Raw genomic sequence first — 26,940 nt, 5'->3', positions numbered from 1 at the left:
CCATGTCATATGAGAAATTTAGACCTCTATATTGCCGAAATTTAGACCTGTATATTGCCAGATTTTATTGGATTGCAGATTTCAAAATATGCCTTTTAGACTTCAAAAGCTGCTAGATGGCTCTGTGTTCAGAGTCAGCAGACATCTCAGGCAATCCTGACTCACACTGCGTCTTTGGGCTCTCTCCCCCGACAGGGAAACTGCGAGTTACATACTCCGCGTGCTCGGAAAATGTGTGGGGGAAAAAGTCTTGCACATTCTCACTTTTCCTTCCAAGCTCCCTAAATACATTAGCAAATAATTAAAACTCATGATGATGACCTAGCTTTCAAACATTAACAGAAAGGCATGGCATTTTCAAGTTTTAAATCTATTATTTTAAAAAAGTTTTTAACATTAGGATTTAATTAACTTTTTGTAAGAGAAGCTTTTCTACTGGGAACTGTTCCCACCTACCTGCTGGTAAATTTAGAACTGAATATTAACAAATAACACTCTGTTTCTTCAGAACAGGTCATGAAAACTGAAGAGGATTTAAAATGACAATTGTTATTTGAAGGCTTTTACTTTCAATAATCTTGATACATCTCACAGATGGACTGTCGCGATGTAAACATGATGGGCGTGACCATGTCTCCTTTCCCTATGGCTCAGGCCCGGGAGACCAGAACGTACAGCTCTGCGCACACAAATACGTGCGCTCGGATCTGGCATGAGAATGTAAGGAAAAGGTCTCCTGCCAATGGTCACACACAGGATGCTGCAGAATTCCTTTTGAAAAAGATTGTTCAAGAATAAAGAATGCCAATTTGGTCAACCACAGTTGGCTCTACTGCATTTGTTCCTTTTGGTGATCAAGAGCAGAGATGGCCACTTCTGAACACATAAAAGCTCCGGGCAGCATTTTACACGTTCAGGAGGAGTTTCTGGGTCACCAGAGCACGGACACCAACGTTCAGACCCCATGGCCCTCAGGAGCCACAGTGCCATGCATAGGAGGACGCCGGGTAACACCCATCCCAGGTCTTCTGCATGCTCCCCCCAACACCCCAACTCTGTGATTCTCAACCAAGCGTCTCCACCTCGCAGACAGCAGGCTATCCAATGGGAGCGGCTTAGCCGGATGGGGAAATAAGACTGCATTTAAAAATAGAAAACATAAAAAAAAAAAATACATCAAAATAGTAGAACGTTTACTTTCCAAATGAAAAAACTTTTTTTTTTCACCCTAAAATCTGTAAAGGTGAAATGTGAACATCTGAATGTCAAGCAGGTCAGAGTAAAAAGGATCACCATTTCACACACGTTTCAAAGACTGATTGGGTGTTTTCAAGTGGAAAAAGGCTGAGAACCACATTGTAGCTGTTCATAGTGCCTTTCCCGGCCTGTCTTCCTCCCACATTCACCAAAAATGTATATGGTATCATGCAAATTAGACTCAACTAGGGCTCACACGTAAAGCGCATCCATCTTTGAGACACAAAGGGTTGAGGAGCCCATGGATGTGGGCAAGTACAAAGTGAGGAACAACAGCACAGATACGTGTGTGTGTGGGTGTGTGTGTACACATCAATTTACCCTCTTCCTGTGAAAGCAAGTTAACACAGATGCTGGGAATGAAAGCCAAAACTCACACGGGACAGATTTTAACTATGGACTTGAAAACCAAGTACGCTTCTCGCTTTTGCACAACGTTCGGACATCAACTGGGCACAAGGCACAGATAACGAAGTGTACCAGACAAGGAACCCGAGGGCACCAGACGTTACACACTGTCTGCGTTGCCAGGACATGGTACCTAGAGCTGCTGACGACACTTTGCAACACAGTACACAGCGCAAGTTCAGGAAGCAGTAACCACGTGTAACCTTACATTATGAACCTGATGGATCGCTGAGAAAGGAAATCCAGCGTTCTGATTGGTCCATATCTCACAGACTGACGACTGCTGATATAAACAGAAAACTATCTCATCTTGTCAATATTTAAAACACAACGGCTACCAAGGTAGCATTCAGGAAAGAGGAAAATGATAAAATGCAAAGAATTACATTTCTTTTAAAAACAACTCATACAAACTGTCTTAGGGTACCCAAGGTCTGATTAATAACTTCTGAATCATCCTTTTTGCTAAAAACATTTGGGGTTGGCTGGGGGAGAAAAAGATCAATTACACATTAGTGTATATCAAGAGAAATTCCCAACACATTCACATTTAGGAAAAAGCAAATTGTGTCTTACATTTGTCAAAAAGAACAGAAACACCCTTCGTGTTGTCACTTTCACAGAATAAATATTTTCATTAAATTCAAGAAAGATGAGGGGAAAAAACCCACCAATTTAGGTCAAATATCTTAACATCTTTAATGACTGACAGCAAATGTTACAATAAGATGATTTTTCTAAAAAAAATTAAGTCATCCCATTCACCTGATGAATCTTGAAGGCCCTGAGGCTTTAAGATGCTGTCATGAGCAGAATCCTGTGGTTAACAGAAGTTCCCTTCTGCCCCACCCACACTCCCACCCAGGGGAGCTGTGCCGGAGGTGGCAAGAGGGTGGCTGGAGCAGGGGATGTTCAGTGCTGGTATTCAAAGAGAAACTTCCAGAAACAGCATTCGTGAGTCTAATGAATCACTTCTGTACCTTGAATTCCACGGTACCATTAACAATCGAAGGCAATAGCATTTGATCAGAGCCAAATGCCACACAAACCAACACCCACTCCCTAGAGTTTTAGGGAAAAAAAAAAGTTAAACACCAGAAACTGAGGGGGACTTTCTGACCTGGCCTTTCCAAAGTTCTTTTTACCAAGTTCGATCGTTCTCAAAGACACTGTGAAATTGAATCACTGAAAATGGCAGAGCACCCATACATATTCAGCAAGCGCGGTGAGCACCCCCCGGGGCCACAGGCAGATCCTACACAGATCATCGCAAGGAAAGGGGAGGGCGGCCACACAAAGCACTTCAGAAAAACAGCAAGTTATAGAAACCAGGCTCCCCTGCCTCACCATTTCCTCATTCCCCAGCCTCCCACCAGCACCTGCCAGGAATGTAAGACTTTGTTCTCTGGACACAATCGCACCTGCCTGCACCTAGCCCCTTGCTTAGTCCAGGATGGCTGGCGAGCACAGTTGCCAAGTAATAGGCGTGCTGTAAGGAAGTCAGATCCTCAGGTCTGAACAAGAGGTCCTTGTGTCAGCTCCACTTTTCTCAGTTCCCTCTCTAAACATCATGCTATTCCCCAGCCCACACTGGGGCGAATCTTTGTCTCTCACCTTCAAAAACTTGTCTACCAAGCTGTGTCATGGGCCCATGAAGCCCTCCTGTCTTGTCTCCAGCAGCCACTGTATACTTCACACTCTGGTTGGGCTGTAAGTATCTGTAGGAACTTGGTTCCAGGACCCACCTTTGGATCAGCTCAGCTCATTTTAAAGACAATGACATTTCTAGGGACATGTATAGTAGTAATAAGTTTTGAAGTTTTAAAAAACAAAACAGGACACAGGTAATAAAATTTTATCTGGGCTCCAAGTTCCCAGAAAAGTGGTGATTTAAATCTGAGTTCTAATTAAGCATCAGAATGTCTTTATCTGTAACGAGGAATAACAACAGAGCTTGACGTACTTCTCTCACCAGGCTGCTCTGCTGTGCAGCCCAAGCTGAACTCCGCGAGGCAGGGCACTTGTGCACACTGCACTCCTAGGGCCTCCAACAGAGACAGTCCCTTCCATCCTGAATGAAACAAAGTTCTAATACCAGGTAAAGCACTACACACACGTGACTCATGTGAGCTGTCACTGTTAGTAATGGGGCTACTTCATTGTTGCCACAAATGCCTTTGGAAGAGGAAGTCACGGACATGTGACAACACAGCGCTGACAAAATGCACCTGAAATGAACATTGCAGACTTCTTGTGAAACCAGTCCATGCTTTCTCCAAATGAAGGCCGAAAAAGGACTGTCAGTCTGCAGGAGGGAGGGACACCAACAATCAGCACAGCTCTCCATCAAAGAGCAGGCAACACTTCTGCAAACGAATGGTAACTATTCCTTCGCAGTTTCGTTTGCTTATTGCCTCGCAATTTCTTTGCCATACACACTGTTAAGGCAAATTTAGTCCATCTGAACCTGGCTTACTACGAAATCCAACCACTTGGGGGTTAAGAAAAGACGTAATAGTCTTACAACTATTGTCAAAAATGCAATTTTTTTTTTTTTTTGGCCAGTGAAATCAACAGACTTGAAAGTATACCATTTTATATTTAGAGTTCCCCTTTAACTCTGGAAATATTTTCTGCAAATCTCCCATCTCCTTCCTGTTACCATCTTATACCTCATGCCACCATGACTTTGGTTCAGAAAATACAACAGAATTTGTATTCAAATCTAACCACAAAAGCATATTTTCAACCTCTCAGATTCTACTGAAGGCGGACTGCTTGTCTGCTCTGCTGGGAGCTATGCAGTAATTTGCAGTAAACTCCTCCCCTGTAGACATTCATTTTATGGTCTTTAATGGAACATTCTCACAGAGGCTGTGACAGCTTCCATCAAATCAACCTGAAGCCAACACAACTCTCACTCAACTTCGCTGATCAGGAAAGAGAGCTCCCCAAGCAGTGTCTCCATGGTCTCCACTTTTTCTGTCCTCAGTGGGCCCACTCCGTGGGAAATGGAAGGACTTTTTCTATTCCTTCCTCAATGAGACATACGCTTCCTTCCCTCCCGTGTCTCAGGCTCTGCTGCTGGTTCCCACTGTCTGACCTTCCTTGAGGTGTTACTGCTCAACCCTTCTCTGGTATTTCCTGGCTACACCAGCTGGTCTTATCCATTCCTGACTCCTAAGCCCAGGCCTAGACTCAGATATCTCAATGCCTGCCTGACTCCTCTGACGTTGACCAGACATCTGAAACCAGGTTCCTGCTGGACTGTGCTCTCCCTGAAGGATGGCTTGTCCCTTTCTCCAGCTGTTTAGCCTTAAGATGCGGGATTCAAGTCTTTATTCATTCGGATATTTCCATTAGCTTCCTAATTGGTCCCACTCCTTTCATCCTTTGCTGCCTTAGTGTCTTTTCTCAATCCTACAAAGTGATGCACTGACTGTGAAAGCCAGAGGACAGCACTCCCAAGCTCCACTGACTCAAGCAGACAAATACAGAGTCTCGCTCACAGTGGCCTGCAAGGCTTCTCCATCTTTCGGAGGCCGGACCACCTTCCCTCTCCCACTTGCCCTGTTCCTCCTGCTTGCTCAGTTTGGACAGCTAAAAACTTCCCTTAACGCTTCTGCTCTTATCTTTCCTTCAGTCTCAAGTGGTCTTCCTCCAGCTACTGCAAGGTCCAGCTCCCCCATTTCCTGCAGAATCACTTTCCCATAGAATACTTCTCCGGGCACATTATATCCAGATCCCAGCTGCACTTTCCACGTTGTAAGTAGAAATTTACAATGGGGAAACAGTTTGGCGCCTAAGAATCCACCTCCCTGGTACCGCATTAGTTCAGCGTAGTTCCTGGTCCCCTGTGTGCAAGGCATGGGTCACAGAGTGAGCAGGGGTCAGCCCTGCTTGTCGTCAGTGTTTACGGAATGGCAACCACTATGGTCATAATTGTTTTTCCATGGGAAGATCCAGCAGTAGGCTGGGCTTGGGAGGCGGATGGTGCTTCTCTGAACAGAGCAAGCTGCTGACAGCTCAGCTTATTCAGCAACCCCACTTAGGTCCTGGGAACCTTCTGGAAGTCTACTGATGCCATGGGGCTAGTTTAACAAAGCAACTTTCATGAACAACACCCTCCAGTCACAGTCTATCAGAGATGACATCTTCTGCCTTGTTCCAAGCTCTTAAAAAATTGGCCTTTTCTCATTTCTCTCTTATAATACTTTTCACACTTCAGGGTGTGCAGAAATTGACCAGAAGAGAATCCAACAGGAAATATGAAAGGTTCAGAGCAAAAGCTAAAGAAATAATGAAATCCCATCCTTCTCTTGGGTGCTTCTGAAATGGAACACAAACAAACCCTAGGAGCAGAGGGAAGCTGCTTCAAAGGCTCAAGGAGAAGGCGCGCTGCAGCGATGGATGCTCTGGGCAGGAGCAGGCAACCACCGCCACCCCGAGAGCAGACACTCAGATCTGTCAAGACACAACAAACGCAGTGCAGCCCAAGAAGGATGCCCCAAGCACTGCAGACAAAGTTCTCCCCACAGGCACTCATGGAAAAGGGAACCTTGCACTTCTGCCGTGTTACTCAGAGGCTGCGGGTCAGTGTCTGGTTATCTTTTCTGTCTTACAGAGCAGCCAGACTCCTTTCTCTCAGATGAATTTTGAGATACATCATACTTGGCCCTCTTAACACTTGCATGCAATCTAGATCCTTCAACGCTATCAGCTCCTCAAGTGCAGCACCCCCAGGTGCTGAGAGCGAAATGCACGCCCCACTTTCCCTTTTCACTGGAGGTTTCATATGAACTCTTCTATAGGCAGGGAATGCTGAGCTCTGAGCTCAAGGGAAGGCCACTTTGTATCATTTCTCCCCCTCCCCCACCTTGAAGAGCAGCTCCTTCAACATTTCCTGACTGTGACCTCTGCCTGATGCCTAGGGAGAAGAATCTTGACCGGTCCGTCATCGGCTGCCCGAAGGGAAAGCCAGGCCAGTGGCTGTTTGCTCCTGTTTTCGGCCACCTTCTATTCTTGGCTTCAGGACTGACCAGCTGACTCCGACTGGGAGGAAGCAAACAACACGTCTGATTCCATCGCCAAGTCTGCTGGCCTGAGACACATTCTGATTCTGCCTGCTCAGGTTCAAGGTTTTCTTCTGTTCTTCTGCTTCCAACCCCATAGCTCCCCTGGTTAACTCCGACTCTGGAGCTGAGAGCACAGAGTGCGTCCTCAGCTGCCCAAGTAGGAAAGAAGGACAGGCTTATAAAACTCCTGTTGTTTGTATGCCGAGGACAGTGGTAGCCCTAAGTGGCACTACACGATTATGTATGAAATCTCTTTTCAGGAAAAAAACAGAGAAGAAAGAACAATGCACAATTCAGATCTCACTGTGCAGCTCTCCAGGTGCCCTGGGTGTCACTGGGAGTTTAAGACTATTGGGATCGCGCTGTTTGTAGCACTGAGGGTGGGGAGTGGGGGAGGAGGGGGAGGTGTTACTTCATTTGCTCCCTCCAAGTTCAGATGCCATCACTACCGATACACGCATTTTTCCAAGACCGCTCAAAGGCAGAAATATTAATAACTCATTCAGAAACGCAGTGATCAGCTTTTTATCACAACATGAATTGCTGCACAGAAACGCATTTCTGCAAAGTAATGCTGTTCTTTGTCTGTAACATCTCTTTAAAATATACAGTATGCTCCCTGCTCGCAGACCGAGTCTGTCATTTTGTTTACGTCCACCCATTTATTAACTACGTGCTCCACATTTGTTTTTGGTTTCTACTGGAACAAAACAAAACAAAACAAAAAGAGATGCTGAACAAAGCCATTCACGCAGGCCTGTTTACTGAGATGCCCCTGTTTCTTCTTTTCCTCCCATGAAAAACATGGAAAAGCAAAGTCTGACAGAGCAATGACCTTGACTGAAGCCAGCTTGGGAAGGGGTGGGGTGGGGTCTTAGTTTCTCCATCAGTTCCACTCTGTTCAACGCTTCAGTTACTAAAGTGTGGGATGATTTGGAAGGTTATATATACATAAAATATATAGAGAGAGGAAGTGTTTTAAATGAGTACATTACACAGAAGAGGAACCAAGTTCTAAAGAGGTCTCAATAGATGAGGATTATTGGATAAGCAAACTGATAAGAGGGTCTTATCTGGAAAGCAATAATGTAAATGGAACATCCAGAGGGCTGGGAGGGGAGGCGCGGCTCACAGTTATTGCTGGCAGGTTGGGCCGGGCAATTTTCACAAAGAAAAGCTCCTTAGGATGAACAGTATGTCAATGTTGTTCAACATGAGCATCAACAAAGCAGACATGCCCAGAGGCAGGGAACTGCTGTGCTGTAGGGGTTCGTCTCCCACTTATCAGAATGACATTGGCTAGGAGCTGGGGATGTTTAATGTAGTGAGAACAAGGTATCAAATTGTCTTCAGTCTTACAGAGCTATTCTCAGCAGAAGGGAGATTTCTTCTTTGTTGTTCCAGAAGAGAGCATTAACTATGTAGGAGTTTTAGCGAGGTTTCTTTCATCTCAATAGAAGGCAAAAAGTTATTACCAGTAAGAACCTTTTCAAAGATGGAGCTGCCTTTCAAAGGGAGGTCAGTTTTCCAGTGACAGGCAAATCGAAGCAGAAACGGGTGGATTTCTGCCAGGGATGTATTCCAAAGGGTGCCGGCATCAATCAGAGACAGGACGGATGGATTTTTCTGGCTTCTTTTCACTCTCAAATTCTGCCTTTTCTTTAACATAAGTACAGAAAAATCCTCTAGCCATTAATAAATGTAGAAAAATGTAAATTACTGCAATGTTGCAGCCTTACAGTCAAACCACATTACAACACAGGCCCACTAAGAAAGGTGGGGAGTGACATCATCTCGCAGTGGTTTACACACGCCACTGGTTCACTACCCCTGCTTGGTAAAGGATGAGACATCGGGTGTCAAGAGCAGAGACTCCTCTTTAAACACAATGTTCACCCATGCTATTGTAGAGGTCCATTTCCTCCGCTCACCTTGCATTTATACCAAGTGTTACATATTATCGAGTCTCAAAGCATTTCAGTGTAGTCTTTTGGAGTCTGAGGGCTGCTATAAAGTGTCATTTTTACCGGTACTATTTGTAGAGTTGTGCATTCAGCAGCACAGTAGTTCCTATAAAAGCTGTGAAACTACAGTGCCTTGGTTCAAATTCTGGCTCTTCTCCTTAGGCTCTCTGTGTAGCCTAGGGCACAAGGACATGACAAAGTTGAATTAATCAGTGCAGCCACTTCAGATGATGCCCATGGACCAGGCTAAGCTAAATAGATGATTGACTCCTATTCCAGGCGGGTCATTTCCTTTCTAAAGGATCTGAGATCATCCCAATTTGGTCTAATTGGGTATGTTCTGGGGCCCTATGGCTTTATGATGCCCATGATGTTAATCAAGCAATTTGGCTAGGAATACTTACACTTACAGAGTGTTCACTAGAGGAAATGGAAAATACTAAAGAAGAGTCAAGCCTTGTTCCCAGTCAACATATATTTAAAATGAAAAGGAATACATCCTAAATGAAATCTAAGTAGATATTTTGAGATATGTTAACTCATGAGGATATTTTACATTTTAAAAACATTTAAATGTGGTTATTATGCATAATGCCTTGTGCAAAGAGCCCCAAATGATAATTGGGCTCTAATAAGTATGGAAACTTCTTGGACAGTGTTTACATTCATAAGAAAATTATTTCTATATATGTGGAGATGTATTAGTCTGATCTCAAAAACAGAAATGGCTTTGTAAGGCATAGCTGAATATAAAATTTTCTTTACAATGCATTCACTCAGATTGAATTGTAACAGCATAATGCAGAAGAAAACTAGAAAATACCCCCCGGAATAATCATTTCTGAAACAGTCAAAACGTGTAGTTACAGAGTCTATAAATTATTTGGATAGAAGCTACTTTGTGTCTTACAACAATGGTATGAGGTGGGTAGTACCAATCTCATTTAAGAAGGAAGCCACAAAGTTGTGATCAGCCAACGGGGCTTGACTGAGGTTACAGGGGCCAACAGGTATTAGAGGTGGGGTTTTTAACCCTGATCTCATGACTTCAAATCTGGCCTTTTAGAAAATTCATCAAGTTAAGAACAAAGAAAAATGAAATGGATACCCATGCGATAGAATACTTTTCCATCAGACAGTGTCAGAACTGGAGAGGCAATGCGGGTTTATTCAGTCGCCCACCATTGCTATTTCTGTCTGCTTGGAAACCAGTCCCACTGCTGGTAACAGCAGCACCCTTGTCTGTCCATGGGAGCAATCCCTTCCTACCTCGCAGGAGGTGGAGTTAACGCCTTGATCATCTACCTCTCTCCCCTGGGTTGGGCTCAGGGATGGTGGTCTGTACTGATGGGACAGAATATTGGGACTTTTTTTGGAGGAAAAACTCTGGGAATGATAAGCTCTGTTTTCTGGTAGGGTCAAGTTTAGCAGGAAGCAGGCTTTAGACTCCTGCACCTGCAGAGAAAGCCAGTTGGGGAAGAGAGCCAGGATAGAGGAACAGAGAAGCAAAGAGCAAGAAATGAAGAGTGAGGTTGGGAGCGGGAGCTGGGTCCGGGACAGCTGGACATCCGCGGCAGGTGGTTCAGATCCACACCCTTTCCTGCCCAGGCTGCCTGGAGTGTGCTTCAGCTTCCTTCCTGTGCCCATCTGCCGCCGCCACTGCCCAGCAGCAGCGACACTGAAAACGATGAGGCACGCTCATGAGGGTCCAGGAAAAGCAGAACCGGACTCCTCACTGCCAAAAGTGGCTGCGTTTAAATCCTTATCTCTGCTGCTCCTGTCCCCATTGGCATTAGCTTTCCTCCCCGCTTCTTTGGCCAGCTTTCCACCACCCTTCCTCCCGTTCTTCTTCCCCTATGTTCCCCGTCTCCTTTCCGCCACCCTTCTTCCCGCCGCCCCCAGTCTTTCTCGTCTTTGTCTTTGTCCATCATCAGTCGCAGTCGTCCTGTCATCATCCGTCCCCTAGTGTTTACCAGCTACTTTTATATCGTTTTCCACCAATCACTTCTCCCTGTGAGTCCACTTGGCACTACGTGATAGGCCAGTAATCACAGTGAGAGCATCAGCCTATCCCTGTGACTTCCTGTTTACCTGCTGGTGACACTGACCCCACCTCCTGGCCCTGGGCCAGCCGCCATCTTGTGACGGCCCCTCCTAATCCCAGAGCGGCTTCGGCACCCTGCTCCCCACACCTATCAGTAGAGTCCTTGCTGAAACGGACTTCAGACACAAATCGAGCTAGCTCATGCAAGACCACATGAGCCGTCCTGGTTTCTCTAGACATTTAAAACCAAACCACCTTTGTTACGTCTAACACTGGAAAAAGAAGGGAGAAGAAAAGTCTCCTACCCTTGAAAATTTAGCAAGGTCAGATGACAACAGCCAGCTCCTCTGACCTGCGGACCCAGAAACCAGACCCAGTCTAATGAGAAGCATTCCAAAAATTTAACAAGTGGAAAAACAGCCTGGTGTGTCTCTTTGAGAAAAAGCTGCTCAGTGTCAGCAAGTGGAAGGCGCTACTAAACATCACAAGGTCAACTCCATGGAAACAGGGCATTTATATAGTGTCATATTTCTTATTTATTCAACTGAAAATAGATTTTTTTATTGATTTTTTAAAGTCATGGTCTGGTTTTCAATTAAACGCAGTCACCTCGATTAAGCACCAGCACACAGAGAGGCGATCGGGACATCAGAGCTCTGCCGGCCAAAGGCCTCGAGATGTTCCGATGTCACTGGGATCTGCCAGCACAAACCCTGCCAACTGATTTGCCTCCTTGGTGAACCTGACAGGGAATGAAGCCTCTGGCCTTGAAAGGCGAATGTTCAGACCTGACAAGGAATCCATCTGTGATTCCTTTAGGACTAACGTATGGGATGTGCAAGACACCAATCACAGTGGAAATAATGCTGTGTGAAAGATCTGCATCACTGGAATTTCTGGCCTCCAGGTTGCCAGGGCGTGCTTTCAGATGAGGCAGTTAGCAGACCACATTAATTGTCCAACACACCAGGTTGAAATTCTCTCCACTTGGGCTCAGGACGATGCCTTTGGTCATAGAAGGCTGTTGGTCTGGTGTTGCTGGGCGGCTATCATCACCATCCCCAATTATTTCTGAAGCCAGTGTATCGGCTTGTCAATCTGAGAAACTGTCAAATCAGAAGCGCCTGGGGAAGAGCTTCCTGAGTTTATTCCTAACCTTTTTTTTCAGGTTACCTATTATCTGTGCTTAGGTGTTAGGAGTTGTTCTTTAGACCTTACTGAAGGAAGCTTTTGAAATCACGGACAGACTGAGGCTTTCTGAGTCCTACAGGGAGTTCCAAATTAAAAACAAGCTACTCATTTATGGACATAAACAAAATCTGATGTGGGGCCTGGCATGATGGCTCAACTGGCTGATGCTCCTCTTGCAAGCACTGGGATCCCATGTGGGGACTGGTTCATGTCCCCGGTGCTCCACTTCTTCCCATCCAGCTCCCTGTTTACAGCCTGGGAAAGCAGCAGGGGATGGCCCAGTGCCTTGGGATCCTCCTGGCTTAGGACTGGCTCAGTTCTGGCCATTTGGGGAGTGAACCAGCAGATGGAAGATCTTTCTTCATGTCCCTCCTCCATTCTATAAAATCCACCTTTCCAATAAAAAGAAAGAAATCTTTTTTTTTTTTAATCTGTTGTGGCCTGGAAAGAAAACAACCTGTGCAGTTTGGGGAAATATTTGTAAATTGGAGTTTTGTAAAGTGCCATTCCTTTTGCACACTTTTCTGAAAGCTGGATTCTATAGACGCCAATCATGCTGGCAGGCTAAGTAGGATTTCTTCTCTTTCGGGGAAGTATAAATGGGGAAATTACTGTCTTTTTGCTTTTTGTTTCACTCCATCCTCCCAGCCTCTCCACCCCAGGGGTAGCTGCATATGTGCCTGTGGCTCCCTGGGATCTCCATGCTTCTCTGATGAGCAATTTTGTGTATTTCAAGCAAGTCTAAAATTTTATTTAAGGAAAAGATCTTCTCCTATCACTGTCTTATCCAACTATGACATAAGTTTAACATAAAATAACCCAGTCATTTCCACAAATGATCCTTTGCTGCATTCACCGATGGCCTGAACTGGAGGGAGCCCACCCAGCCTCAGCATTCCATGCCTAGAGAAGCACCCCCGCACCATGCTGAATGCTCCTCGGCAGAGTCCCTGTTGATGAAGAGGAGGAAGATCCCAATTCCATTCTTGTTACATACTCTCGTTCATGGAGAAGAGCAGAACAAAAGAATGGTTTTTACAGAAAGTTGCAACTGTGGAAGCACCTGCCTTTCTGTATCTTTGCTAATTATCTGGCCCCAAAATGAATCCAAAGGTTCTGAATTAGGGACTGGCAGGTGATACATCCGAATTGACAGCCTCACTATCCACCTGTTATCTATCTACGACTGACAGCAATTCACACTTTAGAATATGCTTTTGTATGAATGATCTTATAGGCATCAGCGTGAGAAGCAGGTATTACCACACTTTAAAGACAAGGGTACTGAAGTTCAGGAGCACCACAAGCCTTGTTCCAAGCGGAAGGCCTCAAAGAAACCAACTCAAGGTGCCACAAAGGCAATGGTGGTGTCTGTCGTTTGGAGAAAGACCACAGGCAATGACATCTCTGTGTACATAATGCCACACCTAGATACAAAGACGCAAGAGAAGGGCAGAGTTCTGCCAAGGTAGGCAGGCCTCCACGCAAACAACCAGCAAGTAACCACTGTACTTCCGTGTTTCAAGGGTTGCATGGTGCTACTTGGGAACTGATTCACTAAGTTTCCACCAATCTGCTCATGATTTTGTTTCCTGTTGCTCTGCCTATAGTAAGTCTAACCCATTACAACACATGGGAGATTAGTATTTGTCAAGTAATTGACATATTCTTATTTTGAGAGAGAGCAGTCCACATGCCCTTCTGTCTTCCATGTGTGAGCAATGGACTTAGCCCCTGGGATCCCGCAGTGCAAATGGGCAGTTTAGGGATTCATTAGGACACTGTATGGGACACCCTGGGCACCAATATGGCCATGCAGGGAGGGGGCCTGCCGTAAGCCTCAGTTCCCACTTCCCTTCCTGTAATGATATCAAAAGATCAAACACTTGTAGAATTAACAAAACACGCCAAGTGCTTTCGAATAAAGAAGTAATTGATCTTGTCATACTTAGTACATGACACTGCTTAGTTCAGTGAACAGTAGGCTTGCAACTGAATTGGTTGATGATTTAGAAACAATCTAGAAGTCCTTACAATGTTTGAGGTATTGTCCCAGATAACATTTTTTTAAGATTTACATTTATTTGAAAGGCAGAGAGAAATCAAGAGAGACAGAGACACAGAGAGAAAGTGAGCGAGAGACAGATTTTCCATCTATTGGTTTGATTCCCTTTCCAAATGGCCTCAATAGTTGGCAGGTCTGAAGTCAGGGGCAAGGAGCCTCTTCTGGGTCTCCCATGCAGATGCAGGGACCCAAGAACTCTGGCCCTCCTCTGCTGCCTTCCCAGACCGTCAGCAGGGAGCTAGCTGATCAGAAATGAAGGGGCTGGGACTCCAAACCAGCAGGCGACATATTTTGATGACAGCATTTGAAACCCAAGGAATTCTACGTTATTGCTAAATTTTGTGCAATTGCCTCCCTAATGCAAAAGCTAAATTTGTCTTACTGTTGAGGAGTTCTTCCATTTGTGAAAACACAAATGCTATTGCATTTTTCATGTGCTTTTCTATAAATGGAAGCCCAGAGATGATTTTTAAATTTCAGCATCTCAAACTATTTATCCTTTTTGTATAAGTTTGGAGGATAGGATCCCTAAGCCTTATGGATTCCGCTATTCTCAATCTCTCTCTCTCTTTCTCTCTCTCTCTCTTTCTCTCTCTCTCTCTCTCTCATTTTTACTCATTTTAAGGCTACACTGAGTTCTAACTGTCATTCAGGGACACTTCTAAGGACTGCACTTAGGCCTTTGATACTAGAAATCTTTACCTCCTTCTAATATATTTTCCACATTTAGATTCATAATCTCATTTCCACAGTTCACCTGCCGTATGTACACACAGATTAATAATGTGCACAACACACTGTATAAAATCAGGTAACACATTGAAACTGGTGCCATGACACAGTCAAGTGTTTGCTTGTAGTGCAAGCATCCCACATGGGTGCTGGCTGGAGTCCCGGCTACTCTGCTTTTGATCCAGCTCCCTGCTAATGTGCCTGGGAAAGAAGTGAAAGAGCCCAGTTCCTTGGGCCCTTGTACCCATGTGGGAGACCTGGAACGAGCTAGTGGCTCCTGGCTCCAGACCAGCTCAGCTCCAGCTATTGTGACCAGATGGAAGATCTTTTTCGGTCTCTCCTGAATTCTGCCTTTTAAATAAATACATGCATTTAAAAAAGAGAGAGATTACAGATGTCAAACTACTTAACATATATGTGCAAATTTAGGTATGGAGATGGGGGCTGTTTTGGGAGCTTTAGGTGATGAGCCTTGTCTAGTGTTACAGGCTAAGGAAGCTGAGTGTGCAACACGAGAGGAAGTCCACTGTTCAGAGTGCTTACGTCATCGCCTTCAGTGGTTTGAAAGATGCTGTTATCAGTGCTGAACTCAGTACTGTTGCTCACATATTCATTTAAGGCAATTAAATGCCAGAATATCGTTTCTATCAGAATAAATGTGAACAATAATCACAGTATCTGCAATTCACCTGTATTCCAAGACAGGTATTTGAAATGATAGCTCCAAATGAAAACAAGCAAGTAAATGCCCCTCTAGAGGTACACTGTAAATGTCTGCTGACAAATACATTGAAGAGATTCAAAGGATAGTAAGTGTATCTCATGCAATTTAAAGAACTGGTTTTCTAAGTTGAGCAAAGTTCCCCCCAAACATTCGTGCAGCAGACTTTTAAGAAGGCAAAACTTTTATGAATTATTAGAGTCACTGAGAAGTTCAGGTTCCTGGCCTCAGGCTAGAATTTCAAATCCTTCTGGTCGGGGTGGGGTGGGGAAGGACAGCGGTTCAGCTAAATGTAGAGTGTTAGAGGGGTTTCCAAGAATACAGAAGCTTTCCAGCCATCCCCTGCCCCTCAGCTGCATCCTGCGTGCTTTACCTGGGAAAGAGGGAAGGTCTGGAGCTGAACCTTGGTGGTTCAGCAGGAACCAGGGACTGGTGAGCCCAGCACTGGCAGAGCTTGGGGCAGCCTCCGGGGAGGAACCCCAGTGACTGAGTTCTGGGTTCATCACCGGGATTGTAATGGCTAATTCAAGTCTTTATGAAGACCTAGTTTATCGTCTAGACACATGATTTCTGGAAAGAATATGGTCCAGAGTGAGTGGTAGGTTGTTAAAAAAAAAATTTCAGACAGTTTTATTGTAAATGACCCAAAAAAGGGATGGGGAGAAATACAGAAAAAGGAAAAATACCAACTTAGTAGTTGAATGGTAGAAAAAAAATCAAATGAATTAAATTGTTCAACAAGAAACTCCCTGATAATTTCATATTTTGAAAAGTTAACACTTAGAAATGATGAGATTTTTAAAAACAAGTTTGCCATTCATTTCTCCATATTCATTTTCCCATGAGTGTTAGCTTTGTCAGATTAGGGGACATTTTCAAAAAAAAAAAAAAAAAAAAACAAAAACCCTGCAATTAACGCAAGCCACAGGGTCACAATCCCAGAATTCCTTTTCTTATTTCAGATTCTTGGAGTGTGATCTTTGATTTTCTCTGCAGCAAAACAAAGAAAACTAACAAAAGCAGCAGGATTTCAGCAAGCTTCTGATAAGCCCACAGCTCGATCTGCCATTAGATCGTAGCGGGCAGGTGAATAAACCCATGCTCACGGACGCCCCACAGACCGCCGCATTCCATCAACCTGCTTATTTCACTCTCCTGTCGCTTTGTGGGCTTTTCCTACCTGGCCAGATAAACATTTTTTCCCCCCCATTTTCTCCATGCAAGACAATCCTGAAAGGCTTTCTTTCTTACCAAGAAAACAGAATACATTTCTGATTTGAGTGACAGGAGAGAAATATCTGGTTACACCGTCGCCGGATGTGAGTCTCTGGCAGACAGCAAGCTTGCTTCAATCCCTCTGAGTGGCCACACTCAAGCTGAAGAGCAATTAATCTCTCTTTGAAAAAGATGTACTCTGAGTTTTCATAAAATACACGAACAGGTTGCTCAGCTGGTGAGTCAGGACAAACAACAGCGGCTAACGCTCAGGAACAAACCTTTCCCTTACCTGGGAAAGACAAGGGTCCAGAAAAGACTTCACTGGCTTTGACAAAGACTACATGCTTAAAGACTACATGCTTGTCTCAAAGTGCTGTCATTAGGAAAGGTAACCACATACGCGATGTGCAAACACCAACAGGTAGCAGAAGGTCAATGAGCAGGAAGGAGAAAGGCGCTTCCAGACAGCCTTAAAAGAACATCAGGGAAAATGGCAATAAAGATAAAAAAAACCAGACAAGAGAAATTGAAAAATTATTCTTTCTCTGTCTCTCCCACATCTTCCATCTTACAGATGGAATTCCCTGTGCAGAGGAGCAATTCTATACGGAGACAGGACAGAGGAAACCCGAATCCCAGGCTCTTTGAACCCAAGGTATCTGCAGGCACAAGAGTTAGTTTCCAGAACATTCTTTTCACAATTTTCTTTTGTGTGCGAAGTGCTTACATTTTTCCTTTGTGCACAAAATTTTTTCTTAAAACAACCCCCCCCCCAAAAAAACCAGAATCTCATCAGTCAAGAAAAATATTTAACAACCGAGGCAAAGCCATCACAGTCAAGTTTTCACTTCGAGATTCTCATCTTAGGTGTGGGAGGCGAGGGAAGGCTCCCGGCACATCAGAGTGAACCTAGAATGAGGAGAGGAGGCGCAGATGCTGCCAAGTCACCCACATATCCGTATCCTGGAGGGGCGGGGCAGCGTGTAGCGCCAGCTGTCCATCTGCACGTGCTGACCCAGCAGTGCCGTAGCCGGGGGACGCACGACTCCCACGTCTGTGTGGCGCTCCGAGGGTGGGCGAGGGAGGCACAGCCTCATCACAACCACCACAGCTTTGAAGGCAACAGACCTCTTATCCCAGATCTGGCTCAGCCAGCAGCAGCCTTTTCAGCTACCCAAGGTGACGGCATGAGATTACACAAACACTGGCCCTTGTAGTGCAACTGTTCACAAATAAGTGTGGCGGCATATGAGCACCGTGACACAGAGTTAACAGCCCCTCCCCATGCCCTGGCTTCCCACCCACTGCTCAACCAGTTGACATTGCATCATCTATCCCTCGTTATCCACTTATTTCACTGACTTGATTCTGGCATGGTATTATTCCCTTTAGGTCAAAGACTCTGAAAGGCAAAAAGGCAAGCCACTGCTTCCTTGGGGAGAACAGATTAGCAAGGATACGTGCGGACACCCCTTTCCTCAGAAGGGCTGGTCCAGGCTGGTTCCAGTGAGCAGAGAACGAGAGACCCCGGCACAGCACAGAGTTCCAGTGAGGCAGGGACAAGCAGCCACCGCTGGGAGCCGCTGTTCAATATTCAAGTGCATTACCTGATACGGGTGTAAGGCAAACACATCACAGAATGCTGAACACCTTACCTGGGCCATCTGCCTCTCCAGTTTTGATCGGGGAATATCATCAAAGTAGTTCTCATTTCTTCTCCTCCTTGCATCGCCCTGCATGATAATGTGAGGAACGTCTAGGGAGCCACCAGTGGTGTAAGTGCTTTGGCTAAGTGATGGAGACAACTGAGGAGGAGTGTGATTACCACTGGGTTCCTGAATGGAAATACATCATGAAATAAATACGATGCTCTGCGGCTAGCCTTCGGTCTCACAACTGCGAAACACCGACACGACACAAACCCCTGGGGAGGTGGGAGCTGCTTTTGAGTCAACTGCCAAGCACGGATGACAGTCTGCCATCTGGTTAAAGGGAGTCTGCACGTCCCGTCCTCCCCACCCCCCATAAGCATTTTGCGCTGAAGGCTTAAAATATTGGGAAGCGGGCTTTGTTTGCGTGCACCATCTGAGCAGCACACACGCCTGTATCGGGTATCTCTGACACCATCACGTGTGTTTACAAGGGGGTCTTCCTGTGGGCAGAGGGCCCTCACCATGATGGACGCCAGCCCGACAATGCGATCATGGGACCCAAGGGGTCTGGATCCTCTGCCACAGCGTGTTCTGACAGGAAGACCCAGGAGAGGACCCAGAAGGGCAACGCTGTTTGTCACATGGACTACAGAGCAACGCACATAGTGACAGAGGGTGCTCAAGCTGAAGGGAGCTGGCCACAAGTGTGACCATCTGAGAGGATGCTGAGCTCTGCTGTCTGGGGCCTTGCTCAGCCTGCAGCCCATGTGTTCCCCCCTGGGAGCTAGGGGCGGGGGCTGTCCTAGGCCTTCTTGGAAAGAAGTAGGTTCTGCCCCTTTTCCTGGAAATCTCTTTGACCTGCACGTTGTTCTGCTAGAGTTGGACATTTAGAGAGCAAGTACAGCACTGGGGGGTCACATCATCTCACAGACATGGCACCCACGGCTTCCTCTAGGGCTGGGGGAATAAAGGAAGGTAAGACCATCATCCTTTTCTACCAAATTCTCCTCCTTCCTACACAAGGCTTCTCTCTCTGAGGGGCAAAACCAATCTTATTTCTACCTTCAGAGCTCCCAAAGCCCTCGAGTAGCTTCCATTTGGACACTGGGAATCCCAGGGTCCTGATTCTTCAAGAATCAGCTTCCTGCATGGCTCCCTCCTGGAGCCGATGCACCTGCACCTCCTGACACCTTTATCTCTTCTCTTGTAAAACTCACTCGGACTCAGAATCTTCACAGCTCCTCTGCCACCTGCCTGCCCCCTCCTAGCCGCCACCCTGGCAGCAGCCATTCAGTTACCCTAGATGTCCCTCATCTAGTATTGGTGATACTCTGACACCTGCACAAAGGGAATCGGAAGAAGCAAGTGCAGGACAAACTCTAGAGAACAGAATGGGGACTCTCCAACTTGCCCGGGAGAGTCTAACTTTGAGAGGCAACTTGGGAAGGCTCTTCTAAGTGTCATGAAAGTGGGGCACCACGGCTACTCCTTTCTGCTGCAAATCATCTCTTCCCCTCTCTCTCTCTCTCTCTGTCCTTCCTTTGTTCCTTCTTCTTTTTCTTCTCCTTCCTTGGTTGCTTTAAGTTTTTCTACTCCCTAGTCGTACAGTACAGCTGCAGCAGAGTTTATTAAGTAAAGTTTTCAGTTCTCTGTTCTTAAGTTTCTTTTTTTTATTTTTTCAGGAGTGGGTAAAGATGGACAGCTTTCAAGTCTTGACAAACAGAAGACCCTAAGGTTAATTTTAAATTGATCTTTGCTTAACTCTGGCTCTTTATTGATTTTCTTCTGACAGAAAACTCATTTCCTCTCTCTTGCTGTAGACAGGGGGTGTGGGATAGGAGGTGGTTCTTAAAGGTGGAGGTTGCCCAGACTGAATTCCATTACAGATGCATATCTAGAGCTCAAAAGTATCTAATCAGTCACCAAAACCAGTCTGCTTAAAAACACAATCAAAAGGGGGGAAGTTTATTTGTTTTTTAAACATAGATAAGGTAAGGTCCTTGGGTAACTGTACTTCTTGCCCAACAGTTTTTGGCTACTTTCTCTGCAGGATGCAATTTTTTGGGACCAAGGATAGAGAGCAAAGGGGCCTACTTGGCACTTACCCTGAGGGTGATGGAGCGAGGGGGCTTCTGTGGAGGGTCTTCGTGCAGCCTGTCTCCCAGAGAGGCCAGAATGCGTTTCCTGTGGCCAATCAAACTGATTTTTAAAACCTGAAACAACATGCATTTGGGTTAAAGATTTTACTTGAAATACGTCTTTTTTTTTTTTTTTCTTAAATGTCCTAAAACAGGAGGAGTGACAAGAGATGGGGCTGAGTTAGCCCCACGCCTGGAGGATGTGGCGTTGAAGTCAGTGTGATCTGTTGAGTCCGGAAAGGGGAAGGGACAGCTTTGTGCCAGGAGTTTGCGGGGGCCGCTGTGCGGTGCGCAGGGGAGGCACCGAGGGCTCTCCTCGGAGTCCCACAGTAACTGGGGCACCCTTCAAAAACACAAACCAACGCTTCCCTCCCACCCTGGTCAACTCCATGATGGCTTCTAACACTGAGTGCTGATCTGGTTACAAGACCCTTAGACCTGGTTGTCCTCTGTCCCTTTCCACCCACGGGTCTGTCTTTGTCCCCTCCACGGAGGACACACAGTCAGAGGGGTCTCCTCTGCACCTGGAACACCTTTCATCTGTGCCATGGGGAGCTGCCCCTGCTGCTCCTTTCGCTGGAAATGCTGCATGCGCCTTCTGGAAGTTGCTCAAACACCGTCTCCTCTGAAAGGTTCTCCCCCAGGTCCTCCGGGAAGGAGCTGTGCCTCCACTCCCTTTGCACTGGACCCCACAACATCCTCCCTTACCCTCCTCCCTTTTTCACATCATTCTCTGAAATCATTTAATTTCAGGTTGTGATCCAGGCCTTCCCATGGGAGTTTCCTGTCAGAACAGAGCACAGCTGTGCATCTATCACTATTATAACAAAGCAATATTTGACGTAATATATGCTCAACTAATATGAAACAACGAGCGTCAATAAGGACAAAACTAGCAAATTATAAGGGTTGGAGACAAACACTACCTATCTGGGGGGTGGACTCAGAGTCTCCCCCTGCTGGTTTCGGAGAGTGATGGGAGGCTGACAGCATCAGGGCACTGAGCACCAGTGAGACCCTCAAGCCCCAGCCCTGATCCTGGTATTTACAAATGCTGCTCCCAAATTCAGTCTGGATGATCTGTCTTTGTAGACAGGGTCTTCTCAAGTCACAGATGGAGACATGGAGGCTCATGGTGGTTACACTGCCTACGCGAGAGCCAAGATTTATTCTAAGGTAGATACTGACAAGTTTTGGTCATATCTCTAACAACTACAGATTTCTGAAAAGCAAACATTACAAGCCTATTCACAGAAACCTACTTACTCCATTCATGTCCATGTACGTGCAACAACTCTTGCTGGGGACCTAGTTTCCAAAGTAGTTACGACTTAGGTCAAGATATCTCTTCCAAGTTTTGTAGGGGAAGCAGGGTAGGCATTTGTTGGGCAGACATCTCATGCTGCCTTGAATTTTACTCCCTGCTTTATTAGTTATCCTAAAGACCTTTCTGCCTGAACTGATTTCGATTCTAATGCATCATGATCTGCTCCTTCGTATCGCCCTCAGCTCCATGTCTGCTGCTGCTGGGATGGCGGTACCCAAGGCCAATGTGGATATACATCGAATCCTGCTGACAGTAGAACCTGCTGCCTTCTGCAGCCGACCAGTCCTAAACCCTCCCAGTCTGTGAACCTAAAAGCAGCTTCTCTTTCCCACGATCACTTTAGTTGCCATCATTTGGACCTTTTCCTCCCCTATAGTAATTGCTTAAGATTTGTTGAATAAAAAAATAAAAGGTCACAATATGGAAGGTATAAGTAAATCAGCTTTACATCTGAACAGGACGCTGCCATCTGCTCTGAGGGCTTCTAGTAAAATGTCTTTTTGGTTTTTTCTGCCTTTTAAACCCACCAGATCACGGGCTGGCCTTTTATCTGTGGTAGGTTGAGAGCCAAAGCCGACTGTAAGATCTCTTAATTGTATTACAGCAGTTAACTCAAAGCCCCTTAATCTTGGAAGAGTGGCTACAATGATTTCTCTCCAAATTCCTGATGTTACAGTTGTCCATGCAGAAACCCACTTGCCATGCTTCCATGCTTCTGCCCACTCACACTGCCCTGCGTTGTCTTCCTCCATTTATGTTAACCGGCTTGGCAGATCACTACCTGGTAGTTCAGCAGCTGTGCAAAGCTGAGAATCTCACTATGCGCTCCTTCTGCTAGGGATGTGTCTAATTTCTAGCCGTTAGCTTGGTATTAGACCTAATGTAAAAGAATGTATGCTTTTTCCCACTCACTGCTTAGCCGCCAACAGGAGGCAGAGTTCTCTTCTACATGGCCATTCCTTTATTGCCCCTCCCACAGAAAAACCAACAAGAGTGCCAACAGAAATGCATCAACTCAAGACGATTCACGTCAGCTCCACCTGACTAATTCACCTTATCAACCAGAAATGAGTCTATGTAACCGCAAATACTGCCAATAACCACCATGGATTGAATATTTTCTGCGCTCTAGCAACCCTTGAAATTGCCAAATACATGATACAAGCATATGAGTAACTCATTCAATGCTTATATAACACGATCAGTCCCATTTAAAGATGCAAAATCTAACACTGAGAAGCAGTGAGTAATTTGTGTAACACTCCTTTTTCTGGCTATTATTAACTCCTATACCTTTTGGCCTTAGCTACACTTTCGGTTATGCCATCACAACTTTTTTTTTAAATAGATGGTATTTCTTATGTTGAATTACCATGCCAAAACATATATTATGGATTTTGGCCATCTGAAAATATTAAATTTAGTGTTGGGTAAGACGTAAAGTCCAAAAAGAATGAGAAACCCTCATAGCTCATGATTTAATCCAAACTAATGATGGAATGGAAGAGAAAGTGTCATTTGATTTCAAAACTCCAATCCAACAATAAGATGTCCAATTGGTAGGTGACAGCACAGAGAAGAGTCCAAAGAAAGATAGCCATCATGGAAAAGCCACATCCAAAGGCAACAGGGTTCATCTTGAGTGAGAAGAGCTTAATGCTGCATCATTTCTGAATGGGTTCCTGAACAGTAGGATCCTGTCCATGGCTGTAGATACCCTGACTGGTGACCAGCAAACTTTTAGTTTTTCAAAAAACCACAGCAATGGTTACTGGGATAGGGAAGAATTCCTTGGCTTGAATGACTATGAACTGTGTGTACCTGAAACCCAATGGGAGTAAAATAGGAAGCCACAGGAATGCACCAGGGATTTCATTATTCTAAGACATTGAGGAAACTCAATTCAACCACAGTAACAATACAGAATTTCTGCCACAAAATATTCACAGAGTTTATAATATTAGAGAGAGTGGGCACAAATAACTACAAGTTGTTACGAAAAATGATGATACAAACTGAGACATGAATGCAGCTCTGACTGCTTCCGACAGGTAAGAAATAAAAGTTAGTTATTTGTATGTTTTCCTAATGGTTTTTATTACAACCACTATAAAGAAAATGCAGATTTGTTAAAATGGAAGCGATATTGTTCAAATAGTCCAGGCTGGTCACAGATTGGTACCCATTCACCACAATAGGAGCTGCTTTCAGGATCTGTCTCTAGTGTCTGCTGGGACAGCTTCAGAAACCCTGCCAGTCTCAGCAGTGGGAGCTGCACTGTGCTGAGTGACAGTGTTATAATATCACAGTATTGTCATCTATGTTTCTGGGTTGAGCTTCAGCAGTTCTGCCAGATAAAATCCTGACATCACCCTTGCACTGAATAGCACACCTGAGATTACACATCACAGCAAAGCTGAAAGTCAGCGTACTCACTTTTTCCAACTTCAGTGTGATCTACATGAGACACGTTACACTGAATGCCACCTAAATTAAACCTGTGTTTTATCTCCTCTTAAAAAGATGATCTGATTATAATGCTGCTTTGAAAAACAAACAAATCGAGTTATCTGTAGCCTAGAAACACTTTTCATCTCTCTCATGATTATATTTTGTAGTGACCGTCTGTGAGCACTCCCATTAAGTGTGTGGAAAAACAGAATTAAAAGCCAAGTTCAGGGGCTCCCCTTGTGGCATCATGGGCTAAGCCACAGCCAGTACAGCCGTATTCCATATCAGGGCGATGCTTCTAGTCCTGGCTGCTCTGCTTCCCGTGCAGTTCCTTGCTAATGCACCCGGGACAGCAGCGGAGGGATGGCCCCCTTCCTTATCTGCTCCCTGGCTCCCAGCCTGCTGGCAGTGTTTGGCAAGCGAAGCTCTGAAGCTCTCTCCCTCTCTTTCAGATGCTCGCATTTCAAATAATCTTTTAAAACAAAGAAAATGCTGAGAAAAAAATACGCTTATATTTTGGCAAAAAGTTTGAAATCATTATGTATCATTAACATGACACACATTTTTCTATGCACCTTTTCGTATGCATGGATTTCACTAAATTTTGAGCCAAAATAAACTTATCTTTTAAATTCCATTTTACATGGACTTTTTATATCATTATATCTATTTTATTATTTTTAAGATCTATTTATTTTTATTGGAAAGTCAGACTGACAGAGACACACAGAGGCAGAGAAAGATCATCCAGTCGCTGGTTTACTCCCCCAGTGGCTGCAATGGCTGGAGCTCAGCCAATCCAAAGCCAGGAGCAGGGAGCGTCGTCCCATCTCCCACACAGGTGCAGGTGCAGGGTCCCAAAGCTTTTGGCTGTTCTTTATCGCTTTCCCAGGCCACAAGCAGGGAGCTGGATGGGAAGTGGAGCATTTCGGATACAAACTGACACCCATTGGGATACTGGTGCATGCAAGGCAAGGTCTTTAGCCACTAGGCTATTGTGCTGGGCCCTACATGGACTTTTGGAACTACCCTAAAATTTTTACTTATACATTAAGGCTAAAGTCTTAATGTATAAGTAAAGTCCATGGGTAACTCCCAGGAGACATTTACAGAAAGCGTATTGCCATAGTATTGCTCTAAAGACACATTTTGTAGCACAGACCATTCCCTGCATTGCTGGAAATTTAGACTGTGCTTTTCTGGATATCAGACATTTCACATGCTTTACCAAATCCTATTATCCTTCCATTTCCATTTTTATTACTGTCTTTGCACAGACACAACACGAGAAACACTAAAGAAAACTGCGCGAGTCACGAAGAAAAGTCATGTAGCGACAGTCTGTCTCTTGGTCCTGCATAAAATCTCAATCCATTTCTTGCCGGGCTGAGCCGAGGCCTCCAGGGAGGCTCACAAATCTGCATAACGTTCCTCAGTGTCACATTTTGCATCAGTTACATCCTGGAGTTCAGAGGTAGCCGACAGATGCGAAATGGCACATGCAGCTGGAATTCTCTGGAGATGACACAGGCAGAGATGCTGAGCACACGTGGTCCCCGCCGACATCACCCTGGGACCACAACCTCGTCGCGCGTGGGTTTTTATTTAGGGAGGGGAGGAAACAGTTTCATCTTGTCTTTGGAATCTCCTTCCATTTTCAGGAGAGTATATTACACCTCCTTTCCTTCCTACGTGTTTGCCAACTGGAAGTCACACCCATGCAGGTCTATGCCAAGGCCTCTTTTTAACTCATCTGTAAGGGAGATAAGGAGCAATGCCGTTCTTAGTTGCTCAGGGTCGAAGTCGAGTGCTCTGCTTCCATCTCCACAACTCAGTCACAACTGAATGTCGAACTTTTACCCTTCGCCCTGTCAATAATTTCTAAACACCTTTCCTTTGAAAACAGACAGGCAAGATCATGCTTGTGGACCAACCTATTCCAACTCCCTAAATCCCAGAAATCGTCGCCTCAACTTGCACCTGATTTTTCGAGACACATATGGAAAGAGAGGTACCCGCCTCCAACAGTCCTCACCCCAAATGCCCCCGTGCCTGGGACTGTGCTGAGCTAGGGTCCAGCTCTGGGCCTCACCAGGAACTAAAAAGTCAATCCAGGATTCCCACATTGGCGATGAAAACCAAATTCCTTGACCTGTTCCTCAGATTTACATTAGCAAGAGGCTAATGCAAGCAAAGCAGGCACCTGGACATGGGATACAGGCGTTTCAACCAGCACCTTAATGGCTAGACCAACACCTGCCTGCACCTGATTTTTGCCTGTGACAATATTCTTGTCTTTTGGCTGGCCACAAACCAGGTTTGCCATGCTGTGTTGGCCAGAAAGTTCTTGACAGCAGAAAGTCATGACATTTGGGGCGTCCCCTGACTCTTCTAGCTAAGCAGTGATGGTATTCAACAAACACTGATTGCCTAAAACTTAATTATATGTGAAAGATGTCCAATCTGTGAGTCCCAATGTATCAAAACTGTCCATTGTTCCAGTGCTATCTAGGAGATGGAAAATATACAAAGTGTGTGCATGTGCATGAACATGCATGCGTGTATACATCCACTCGTCCACACATATGTGTGTTTCCACATCTTTATCATCCACTTATGTCAAAACAGCCTTCCTTAAAAAGGATTTCTGTGGACTAAATGAGAATGACTAGGCTGCTTCCTTGGTAATCATAAAGC

The 26,940-nt window shown here is 45.2% G+C and overlaps 1 protein-coding gene across 23 annotated transcripts in view; it reads right to left on the bottom strand.

Moving 5' to 3' along the window:
- Nucleotides 1–26,940, bottom strand: part of ANKS1B (ankyrin repeat and sterile alpha motif domain containing 1B) — a 1,034,668-nt gene that overhangs the window by 45,980 nt on the left and 961,748 nt on the right. For 4 of the 23 annotated variants that reach the window (XM_040980129.1, XM_040980202.1, XM_040980193.1 and 1 more), the window contains 3 exons: nucleotides 20,433–20,540; nucleotides 18,331–18,510; nucleotides 1,874–1,948 (listed from right to left, as the gene is read on the bottom strand). The exons of 2 other annotated variants lie outside the window; for them this stretch is intronic. In XM_040980129.1, the coding sequence (XP_040836063.1) occupies nucleotides 1,874–1,948; nucleotides 18,331–18,510; nucleotides 20,433–20,540 (363 nt within the window). Of the gene's footprint in view, nucleotides 1–1,873; nucleotides 1,949–18,330; nucleotides 18,511–20,432; nucleotides 20,542–26,940 lie in introns of those variants that run through there. 17 more of the 23 variants (XM_040980153.1, XM_040980163.1, XM_040980172.1 and 14 more) reach the window with 10 other exon arrangements.

This window comes from Ochotona curzoniae, unplaced genomic scaffold (assembly GCF_017591425.1).
Source record: "Ochotona curzoniae isolate NIBS_2020 unplaced genomic scaffold, NIBS_Ocur_1.0 contig_1014, whole genome shotgun sequence".
In the NCBI taxonomy this organism is placed as follows: Eukaryota; Metazoa; Chordata; class Mammalia; order Lagomorpha; family Ochotonidae; genus Ochotona; species Ochotona curzoniae.
This window is presented reverse-complemented; position numbering and strand designations above follow the sequence as displayed.